General features: G+C 39.2%; 1 protein-coding gene across 1 annotated transcript; it reads left to right on the forward strand.

The window, feature by feature from the left end:
• The first annotated feature begins 8,080 nt into the window (after window positions 1–8,080).
• Window positions 8,081–11,917, forward strand: cunh8orf82 (chromosome unknown C8orf82 homolog). Its single transcript, XM_005951015.3, has 3 exons — window positions 8,081–8,422; window positions 8,515–8,563; window positions 10,692–11,917. Exons 1-3 carry the CDS (start codon window positions 8,258–8,260, stop codon window positions 11,177–11,179), a joined length of 702 nt encoding a protein of 233 aa, XP_005951077.1. The 5' UTR covers window positions 8,081–8,257; the 3' UTR covers window positions 11,180–11,917.
• Window positions 11,918–12,110: the final 193 nt, after the last annotated feature.

The following is a 12,110-nucleotide window of genomic DNA, read 5'->3' on the forward strand; positions in this document are numbered from 1 at the left end:
TCTGTTTCCTGAGTTGCCCTGTTGTGTTGTTCCCTGAGTGCTTTCCCTTTGTGACTCTACCCCCTGTGTGCCCCTCTGTGTATTCATGAGCCCTCGTCCCCTTTCGTGTTTATTCCGTGTCTCCCCTGCCCGTTATGTTGGTGTTCTACTCGTGCTCTCTCTTCTCCTGTCTGAACCTCTGTACTTCCTGTTTCGCCTCGCCCGTCTCCCCGCCAGTGTTGTGTTCACTCCTGCCATGTCTCGTGATTATTATCAGTGTCACCTGTGTTCCCCATGTGCTCCCACTCCGCTCGTTAACCCTTGGTGTATTTATGTCTGCGTCTCCCTCAGTGCTGTGTCGCGTTCTCCCTCATGTTGTGTGGATCTTCCTGTGTCTACCTGCGAGTGTTAGTTTACTTTTCCCAGTTTAGTTTTGTATTTCCTGTGTTCTGCCGTGCCAGCATTAAAGCTGTGTTTCTCGAGTTCATCCCCGTGTCTGTGAGTTTTGCATTTGGGTCCTCCTCCTGCTTGCCACACAGCGTTCCATGACATTACCAAAAATAGACAGGGCATAGCCGAACACATGAAACAGGAAAAGACCGCCATGTAATCCCTTTATTTCAACAAAGTTACTGTATTTCTGAATATCACCTTTTAAAATGGTAACTGTAACGGAATACAGTTACTCATATCTTGTATTTTAAATATGTAATGCCGGGACATTTATTTCGTTACTCCCCAACACTGATTGTTCTTGAGATCTCTGAACCACACAGCTTCTCCACCATGAGAAGATGACAATCTTGGAAGAACAACAAAATTATTTTACTGTTTCCCCGGTAACTGTTATTTTTATATGCAATGTGCACAAGTAATTGGACAATTTCATGTGTTCACTGTTCACTGGAATGAGGCCCAAACACGATGATGACGTTGGTCATCATTAGAATGATCTTTGGGAGTGTCTAAACAGTCTATTAAATTTATTTTTTTTTAAGTAAATGATTCCAGAATTTTTCTCTTACCTAAGAAAATTTCTTCACAATGTAATGAAAGGTCATCTGGGTTTACAGCATAGTGCTGGTTAGACTCAAGTACAAAATTAGACTTTGTTAGAGAATATCTGTCTATGAACAGCATGTAAGTTTCAAGACACTAAATGCTTTTATACTTTAATCAAACCTGCCTATGTTGTTTTTCATGCAGCCGCACGATGAGGTTCCGTGCAGGTTATGTTCATGTCTGTTTCGTCACGCCATTTGGTTCACAGTTTCCATGCATCTGCACAGCATTCTGTTCACAGTGGTCATAGTTATTCCTTTCAGTCAGGTTAGTGTTTTTCCAGTTTAGGTTTTTGGTTAGTTGCAGTCTCTGTCCCTGTTATGTTTTGTCTACTCCCTTCTGCATCAGCCCAAATAAAGGCTCGCTTTCAGTTTAAGTTCACTCCCGTCTCCTCGCCTGTGTTCGCACCTGGGTCCACCACACACACTCTCCACATGGTCTGCCCCCGCTGGCCGTGACAACTACTAGGTATGGGGTAAGTGATTACTTAATCAGGCAGACCATAGTGATAGCATGGATGACATTTCAGAACCAACTGTGTTACTTAGGATTAAAATAATTAAAGCTGCTTTTATATACACATTGCATATTCTCATTAACAAGTTGGCGCTCTGGGTTTTTGAGGGTCGGAAGTTTCATTCAGTGTCATGACTGAATCAAAATATTGTGATTGACATAGATGGCAGAGAGTTTTTTGCAGCATGCTTAGATATCATAACTAGTTAACAGTCAGGATGATATTTGTCCCAAACTTAGATAATAAAAATAATCAATAAGATAATATTAATAATCAAGGCTTGGCAGGTAGGTGTTTTTTCTGTCTTTGTCATTCCAGGAAAAGGAGCAGATACAAGGTTGGACGTGAACAGAGAGGAGACTCGAAGGGAGACAGCAGGACAGCCACGTTGCTTCCGGAAGAAGGTAGTAATAATAAAATGTGTTATTGTTGAGGTATAAAACTGTACGGCCTGATCCAGGGTCATCGTCTTTGTGAAGACATACAGCTGATTTCACATAGAGGGCCAGCACTGTAACTTGTAATTTCAACAGCCAAAGCAAATTAAATCTTTTGAAAAGGCAGATATTTCAGATAAATAAAGTTGACATGACTTTTGGAAAAACTGGACACAACACTATATAATTTCAAAGCCCACAGTTACTCCCTTTCATTGTTTTCCTTTTTTCCAGATGTTCTAAAATATTAGAGAAGAAGCAAAGGTGTTTTAAAATTGCAATCTAATATTAAAATGTCTAGCAAAAACAGCTGCATGAAACCAAAAATGAACTTCACGTAGAAAAACATTTTTTTTTTGTATGTAGGTCAGTTTTTGTTTCAAATCAGACATGACACATTAGAAGTCATAATACACAAAGGTAAGAAGGGAGGAGTTGCAAAGAAAAATAGATAAGGTGTGTCAACTGCTGATATTTGTTTTTACAAACAGCTAGCTCTTCATGAGAAGTCTCTCAGTTTACCTTGTTCCAAAATGCCAAAAATACCTGTTGCTTTGGGTTCCAACCACAAATCCCACACGCAGAAGAAATGACAGGTGTCTTAGAAACAGTATCTTTGGAAGTTGTTTGTTCTGGCAATTTATAAATTTTTCTTTAAAGCTGAATAAACAACTTAGATACATAAGTGGAGGTACAGCCAATCTCTTGCTGTGATTTAAATGGATGGCATTCGGGGACTGTTTGACTTCACAATTGCCGTTTTACAATTCTGTAAAGAATGATAAATATACATTTTAATGTTATGTAACCCCTGACAAAAAGGTTCTATTAAGTGAAAACTCTCACTGACCTCCACCAGCTTACCAACTCAATGGTCAATGAGATATAGCCAATACCTAAAAGCTGATTTTGTTATATTGTATGTTAAAGACTGGTGTGAATTAGATAGACATCTTTAATCAGAGCAATCTTTATTCATTCCGCTGCAACTCACAAGCTGCCAGCCACACATAACGCTACACCACAACTCTCTACCCCTGCTTCCCCATGGTTTTAAATACTGCGGACGGATGCCGTGCAGGTGCGTCCGCACGGTACCGCCAACCACACCTCACCACAAAGACCTACAACAGGGGTGTCCAATTCCAGTCCTTTAGAGCTACTGTCCTGTAGCCTTCAGACACATCCTTGTTCTAACACACCTGAATCAGATGAATGGCCTGTTACCAGGCCTTTGCCAAACTTGAAGGCATGCTGAGGAGGTAATCCAACCCTTTTATTCAGCTGTGTTGGAAGCATCTAAAAACTGCAGGACAGTGGCTCTGGAGATGGATACCCCTGCCTTACTATATACATTTACCACCTCTCCATTATTTAATTTTATACTTACATTTCAAATCCCACAGGTACTCCTCTATGTTTGTCCCTTTGTGCATTCTGTTGTACTTTTTCAGGTTTTCAAAATTGTTAGATTTGAAGCACAGGTGTCAGTATTGAAATGTTTCACTAAAGCAGTTGCATGATCCTGAACATAAAACTCATTAAAGACACTTGTTGGTTTAAATCAAATACGACGAGGAAATAGAAGTGTATGTAGTGTAAATAGCAAAAAGCTTGTGGTTCAAAGCTAGTCCTTTTGTCCAAATGGCAAAAATACCTGCTTCACTAAATTTCAAACACAAACCTCACACCCATAATAACTCGACGGATGTTTTGAAGACACTTCTTCACTTTTTTTCCCGCCCAAACCGGATTAACAAGTTTGCCACATAGTACAGACGGCTTCTTGCTGTGGTTCTAATGATTTAATTGGTGCATTCAGGGTGCCCTTGCAGTCCCACAACTGACAGCACTTATATACTCATAAAACATAAAACACTGACTTCCAAATATATTTTGTGGAGAATGTTATTGAGAAAGAAAGACCCCGGCCTCATGAGAGAATTGAACTCAGGATCTTCTTGCTCTGCGGCAACAGTGCTAACCACCGTGCCACCCGGTATGTTAAGCTTTGATCGCATTTTAGTTACACAATAAACAAGCACAGTTTCAGAATTTCCTACATGCATTATGGCCTCACACACAGGAGATTCCCATGTAGGTATGGCAAATATAAAAGGCTTAGACCCTTTGCAGATGAACTGTTAGAGCTACAAGTGTCTCTCCTAAAATGATAGTGTTTGAAGAACGCAGCTGTAAGACTAAGAATGAGTTGCTCCTTGTAAGCATGTTTGTGCTATGAATTCAGAACTATCAGGATTCCCACATAACTGATAAATTCTTGATCCTTGAGTCATTTGGGTTTAAATTACCATCAGATTTTTTTTTCTTTTCTCAAACTTGGTATTATCACAAAACAACTTGGTTCATGGTCGGAAACTACAGTGCTATCATTGTTTACTCTCTTACATACATTAGAGTTCCAAAGCTGCAGAAATACCAAATATAAAATGGTGTTCTGAAGTGTTTGATGGTTGTATCTGCATGATCCTCAACATAAAACAGGAATATATAGGACAACATCTGACTATCTTACTTTAATAAAATGTACTGCATGTAGCAAAGTCATTGTAGGTAACTAAAACTAAACTGAAAAACTAAAATTAGATGTGAAAAAAACATTTTACTTAACTAAAATAAAATAAAAATATAAAAGTAAACTAACTGAAGTGATTTTGTGCTTGCAGAATTTACTACAATAAAGTAGAAATATAGAGGAAATATTAGTTTTAGTTCCTGTTAGTTTGTTCAAAATGTTATTACAACTTGCTTGATTTGACATTTAATGAGACTCTGGATGTCTAAAATGTCTAAATTAACTGCTTTCAAAAGCTTTTGTGTTTCTATAGCAACGTTTGTGCTGGTTTTTCAAAATTGTGCCCCCGATACATGCCAGCTATACAATAATAATGAAAAAGACTGAAATCAACAATGAAACTAAATAAATGAAGTAAAACTAAACATTTTCAAACCATATAACCTAAACTGAAACAAGAAAAAATCCACTGTGGAAACTAACTCTTACAGCCCTATGCCCCTAGTAGGTCTCTGAGGTCTTGTGGTCAGGACCTACTTGTTATTAAGTATACGAGACTGAAAACTAGGGGTGATCGAGCTTTTGCTACTGTGGCCGCCAGACTGTGGAATTCTCTTCCTCAGAACTTAAGATCTGCTGATTCACTGATTACTTTTAAAAAACAGCTAAAAACTTTTTAAAATTGCATTTTGTTAACTTTTGACTGTACTTCGTCTTTTTAATCTGTGTCTATACCTTGTAAAGCACTTTGTGATCTCTTATCTAGAAATGTGCTATATAAATAAAATTTTACTTACTTACTTACTAACTGAAACTAAACTGAATCAAAATCAAAAAGTCAAAATAAAATAAAAACTTATTAGAAAATTCTAAACTAACAACTCTGGTATGTAGGACGGTTTTTTCATCCAAGTCAAACAACACATTATAGGATGTAATTACAAAGTTAACCAGTGCAAACAGAAAAAAGCTTTATGAGAAGTTCAGTCTAAATGCTGAAAATGCCAACTATGGAGTCCAGCCACAAACCCCAACCTCATAATAACAACAGATGTTGTGATAAGGTGTCTTAGGAATTTGTTTGTTTTGGCATTTTATCAGTTTTTATTTGAGCTAGTCTAATGAGTAAGTAAAGATGCAGATAACTTCCTTCTGTGGTTCTAATAATTTAAATGGTGCATTCAGGGAGACAAAGAAAGCAGACATCTATTCTCTAAATAGGAACAAGAAGCACTCCAAGCACAAACCTCCACTGCAGATATACATATATATACTGAAAGTGCTGGGTATACAAGTCTGGCCTAAGTCTTCAGTCAAAAAGACTGCAGCAGTCCAGGAGTTTAGTTCACTGTCTTTAATTGCGCTCCACAGAAGAATTAGTTACATCAGAGCTTGACATGTTTAACCCAAATGTGGGACAGCCAGACATGAACTTATGGTTAGAGCGGATGCAGTATAATTGACTTTAAGCATGGTTGTCTGGAAACAGAAACAGGGAATTCTATGTCAAAGATAACTAAGAACCAAGCATAACACATCATCTACTCAGACACAGCAATAGTTGACAATGTCCACAAGGGGTCACTGTAACTCCATAAGTTGGCTAAATAGCACATGTCTTACAAGTTACTAGTAGTAAGGCAAGAACGTGGCAACCTAACAGCAGTTAAACTAAACAATAAACAAAAGAAAAATCCTTTAACGGCTTGATGTAATTATTGCAGGACATTCTGGCCACTGGTATTAACTGCGTACAAATTAATTAAATAATTAAATAATCCTACCAATATGGTATCAATATACCGAGGCATAACTTTAACATGTACAGACAACTATAGCTATTATCATACTAGTTAACCCGTTAAAGGTAATCACACTTACAGGTTAAATAACGCACGTAAGTGCAAACACAACACCAACTGCCATGCTCTGCCGCTGCTCCTTTCGTCTCTCACTCCCCCTCTGCTGCGCACATGACCACTGATTCCCTTTGGGTGCGCTTGATTCTTGCCTGGCGACATCCTGAGGCCAAGTCAGCAGGGAATTCGCACAACCACCAAGGCAGTTGACTCTCAGGGCAATATTTACTTTTAAAGGAATAGTATTGTATTTTGTGTGTATTTTTGTTTTTGTATCTTTTTAAAGACATTTGTAGTGCAGTAAAAACAAGTGCAAGCTGTTGTTATTTGCTATGTTAAAGCCCATTTCAAAATACTTCAATACAAAACAAGTACTATCCAAATGCAATGCAACACACTTTTTTTCAGAATTTATTGAAAACCTTTTGATCAATCATTTTTATAGACGGTATTTTTATATGTTACTATGTTATAGTCGGTATTATTATAACAATGTTATAATAATAATGGATTGCATTTATAAAGCGCTTTTCAAGGCACTCAAAGCGCTTTACAATTCTACTATTCATTCACTCTCACATTCACCCACTGGTGGAGGCAAGCTACAGTCGTAGCCACAGCTGCCCTGGGGCAGACTGACAGAAGCGAGGCTGCCATATCGCGCCATCGGCCCCGTTAGCAACCAAAATTACACCTTGAATGAACTCTTGAGTTGTTGATGTGTAGTTGGGATCTGATCCAGACAGGTCGGAGCTCCTCTTCTACCAGTCTGTCTGCTGCTGCAGGCTGAGTTCCTCTTCTGTCTCCAAAGTGGAACAGCTAACAATAAATACATGAACAGTACAATGAGACTGATGCACTGCAAATGTACTGGCTTTATCTAAATCCAACTTCCTAGAGGGTGCATTCAAATAAACCTGATCACTCTTTCTTGAGCAGTTAATATACAATGAGCTAACACTGTAACAGAAACAATGTGTACTCTGTGGTTATGAGGTTAGTACCAACTAATGCAACCAGTCACTGTCAAACATGTAACATCCATATACATATGTGTTATAGTCGGTATTTTGTTCTTACCTTCGCTTGTTCTATGCTGTACACCTGGCCTTTTTTAAAAAAATTGCTATGGCTATATCTTCTCAAACATCTTCACTTTTAGCTGATGTGAGAGATTTTACATGGTGTTCAATATGAACCAGCCGAATCAGACATTGCAGAACCGGGTGCTGTACATTTAGCGCTGAAAGAACTGACTTAAAAAAGCAATAAAGTCTGATTGACTGATAATAAAGACCAAATAGTATTTGATAAAACTGAAAGAATAAGAACAAAACAATAATAATTGTAAAAAAAACAAATGTGACAAATAAAGGCTTCATCCATCTATGGAGTTGGACTTCACATTTTTCTATCGCAAACCGACAAGTCAAAGACATCAGATTTTTTTTTTAGGATGACCTGATTCTTATCTATAAAGTCTAAAAATTTCTGTTTCACTACATTTTTAGATACGGCCAAGTAACATAACAACACAGGTATTTAATATGTAAAGATTACAATTAGAATTCTATTATTCTTTTCTAATTTATCGAGCCTCTCATGAAATATACGCGCGTTACATCTGCATTTCAAACGCGTGCATGATATCATCCACTAGGTGGCAGCAGAAAATAAATGACCACATTGCACCACTTAAACACTTCCGGGTAACGTTTGTTCGATTGTAAACACTTGGGGCTTTCATCTGAGTTGTGTAACGTGTGCAAATAGCAGAAACACACAGGCTGTCGTTTGCTGTCGTTTGTGAAACACCACATTTTCGGTTCCCGTGTTTAATACGGAGCCTATTTACTATTACTCGGTTATGTTGTTCCTCCGGACCGCGGCTTTCAGCGCCAGAGCTCTGGCTTCTCTGCGCCGCGGACCAGCCGGCTTAACCGCCTCCAGAGCGACCGCTACGTACGTCCAGGGCCAGAGCCCCACACCACGCATCCGAGAATACTTCTACTATATCGACCATCAAGGACAGGTAAGAAAGTAAACTAGCTCTTCAAAAGGTAAACATCCGGAGTCTCCCTTTAGCAGTAAATATCATGTTAACTTTCATTCCTCTACTTGCAGCTTTTCCTCGATGATACCAAAGTGAAAAACTTTGTCACCTGCTTTAAAGGTAACCAAGAAACATACAGCACAGACGTATTATTTATTTTGACATTAAGAAATGACAGCGTTACAGTTACAACTCCTGACTGACCCATCATTTCTTTATAATTAAAAATGGGCAATGTATGTAACGATTTATTAAAACATCCAAACATACATGGAAATACAGTTTAAGGCATAAGCAGTTTTTATAATTCTAACGAGCTTGGAACCTGTCTTGGATTTTGGCACTCTTTTGTTCTCATCCCTTCATTAATTCTGAGGTCCAGGCTCAGGGAAGATAGTGTTTTGTTCTTCCGTCCCGTTTGGTATCCTCAGTACATACTGCCGACAATTTGAGCCCAAAATGTAAAGTTTGTATTCATCACTCCATACGACCAGTTGTCATTGATTTTTGAGTCCGGTTCTGGTGTAATGGTCACACCCCTTTTTCCCATCCTTAAGAATGGCTTCCTGGCTTCTTCTTCTTTCTTTTTTTTTTTTAAAGGTACAGCGTGTAAAATATCACCGCTATATGCTGGTAGATTGCAGTTGACTGAATTCTGTTTTCTTACACCTCCCAAATCATGTGCATTATCGTAGCTTTAGTGACTTCTGTAGGACAAACAACTCTGGCCAGCATTAATCTGTAGTAAGAGCAGGCAGTCAGTCCACTATTTACCTCAAACATCAGAATTCTGAGTGTCCACATCTGTTTATTCTGGAGGATGCTGCAAAACTTTGTGAATGGAGTCTGATACACATCAATGAATCACTTAAGCTCACGTCTGTCAGATGACATGATATTGAGATGAGGTGATGAGGATGTCCTGAATTTTTCTGTTGGTTAGCGGTGCTGTTTTACCAGTGTTAGCTGCTGTTAGGCAGCATTAATGAAACTTTCTCTGAAGTGGATCAAACCTTGCGGTGAACCCCAGGAGAACTGCCGGCTCTGACGGCATCCCATGGGATGTTGTTAAAGCCTGCGTGAAACAACTGTCAGGGAATCCTCACCATGCTGTTCAACCTCTCCCTGACCCATGCCACCATTCCCACCTGTCTGCCTTAGCCATCATTCCCATCCTCCAAAAGACTGGAATAGACAGCCTCAATGACTACAGACCCATAGCCCTTACGTCTGTAGCCATGAAGTGTTTCAAGCAGAAGGCCCAACAGCAGCTGCACTACCTACGCATCCTGAGGAAGAATAACCTGGACCAGAAGCTGCCGCTGGTCTTCTACCACACCTCAGTGGAGAGCGAGCCGTCCTACTGCCTGGGTGTTTTGTACTCCACTACTGAGCCCAGGATGTCCCACACCTCCAGAATCATGAACAGGTTCTTCCCTGGGACATTTAGACTGTTAACAAACATTGTTCTCCCACACCCCACCCCTGTCCACCATCCTCACCAATCTGAGCTATGGTCTGAGTAAACCTCACCATTCAGACCACTTACAAGAATGATACACGTGATAATGCACTGCTTCCAAGCACTTTGTTCTCCAGTGTGTGCCTTTATTTCCTTTTTGATTGTATATATTTCTCCTGTTTGCTATTTATTCCTTCTGTCTTACTGTTATTCATGTACAAATGTTAAATGGTTATATTTGAACCATTTGCGCTTTTTAAATTAAAAACAACTTATAAGGTGTATTACATATGTGGCCGGTCCTTAGCTATGTACTTTAAACACATGATGTAGAAATACTTCAGAAAATAAGTGCTTAAGACCACGTATACCAGGTATTTCAGTTAATTATAAAAATGTCTGGATTCTTGGATGCAAGGAACCAGACTAAAGAAATGAGAGGTAACTTGTGACATTTCACAGTACCGTACATTGATTCTTAAATTGCAGCCAGCTTGAATATATTGTAGTGTTGTACATTAAACTGGGAAAAGAAAAACAAAAAATTAACTTTGTGATAATCCTTGAGAGACATTTAAATTGTGTTACACTGAGATGATAAACTGTGACATTTAATTATGGATTTAATATCACATTCTTAAGTTATACTAAAAAAGTTTTATACAAACTGTAGTGCGATGTTCATATACAGTTGAATTATTTTATTTTCAAGTAAATTGCATTAATACCACTTGTGAGACCATTACTGATGCCCTCATTTTTTATTTATTTGTTTTTTGTTACCAGATAAGGAATTCCTAGTCTTCTTCTTCACTCGTCTGCGCATGAATCATAGTGGTCGTTACGAGGATGACTTCCCCTTCCTGTCACTGTGCGGCAGGGAGAGGAATTTCCTGCGCTGCGATGACCGACCTGTGGTCTTCACCCACCTGCTGCAGAGCCCCACTGGACCACAGGGCGAGCAGGAGCTGCTATCATACTGTGGCGGCGCAGAGAAACTCTCCGTCCTGTTCCGCCCCGAGGCGCTGTACATGCATCCTGTTAGCGGGCGAGTTTACCACCCCTGCTCAGAGCTTTCAGGTGGAGTCGGCCTGGTCAGGTCGGCTCTGGCAATTGAACTCAGCCCCTTCTTTGTGTATACACAAGAGCGAGACCAGTCAGGACAGCCTACATACTTTGTATGGGCAGGACAGAAGCACGCACTGACCAATGAGCTTGCAGGATACTTCCCTGTAGCTGAGCAGGGCAATGGACACCAGGGAGAAGTGGGATAATTTGGTAATGATTCCAGACTGAGTTTAAAATCTTCTTAGGGATGGGATGTGTGAGAAATGAGAATCACTAATGAATAATAGCTCCAACATTTTTTTGGCTTGCAAACAAAGAAATGCCTTCTTTTGTCTCCGTGTTTGAGGCTGTAGCCCACTAAAGGTGTCACATTTGAATTCGGTTTATGTGCCTGAAGCGATGAAATTATCCAGACAGTCAAAAGAGTACAGCTGTCTAGTGTTTAGGACTGTTACATTGCAGCAAGAAGGTACCCAGTTCAAATCCAGGCTGGGACTTTTCTGTGGGTTATTTGCTCTGTTGTGGTCTTCCTGTGCCTGCGTGGGTTTCCTCCTCTTGCTCTTTCCCACAGTCCTGAGATATGCGTATTTTAGGAAGGATATTATTTATACTTCTGTTCTATTAATTAAGCTGTTCTCCTGAGGAAACTTGAAAAGAAATCCAAGTTGTTGTATCACAATAGAATGTGGTGTAAAACTGAGTTTTTTTTTAACAGTTGTATATATCATATTATAGTTACAGTTTTTGCAAATTTAGGTGCAATTCCTTTTAAAGAAAGATTCAGATGTAGCCTCACTTTTAAAAGTTGAAACTTGATACAAATGCATTCATTGTGTTGAATGCAAAGTCTAAGAGTATTCATTTGAACACTGTAAGATCACAAGCAGTGTGAACTGAAGTGTGCTTTGGAAATATTTTGTAATTAAACTAATAACATATTCCAAGGTTTAGTTTTCAGTTTATTTTTGTCACACAAAAAACAAAATGCTTGGACACTGCTAGCATGGGCGCCTACAGAAACGCAAAGCAGTAGATGAAGCATCGCTGAATATGTTTCCAAACCAACTTCATTCTAAGCCAAAGACTAGAAAATATGGTGAAGCATATCTTCCCTTTGGTTTCACCTGCACAAGTGCC

This window comes from Haplochromis burtoni, unplaced genomic scaffold (genome assembly GCF_018398535.1).
Source record: "Haplochromis burtoni strain Fernald_Lab_line unplaced genomic scaffold, NCSU_Asbu1 Contig_316, whole genome shotgun sequence".
Classification (NCBI taxonomy): Eukaryota; Metazoa; Chordata; class Actinopteri; order Cichliformes; family Cichlidae; genus Haplochromis; species Haplochromis burtoni.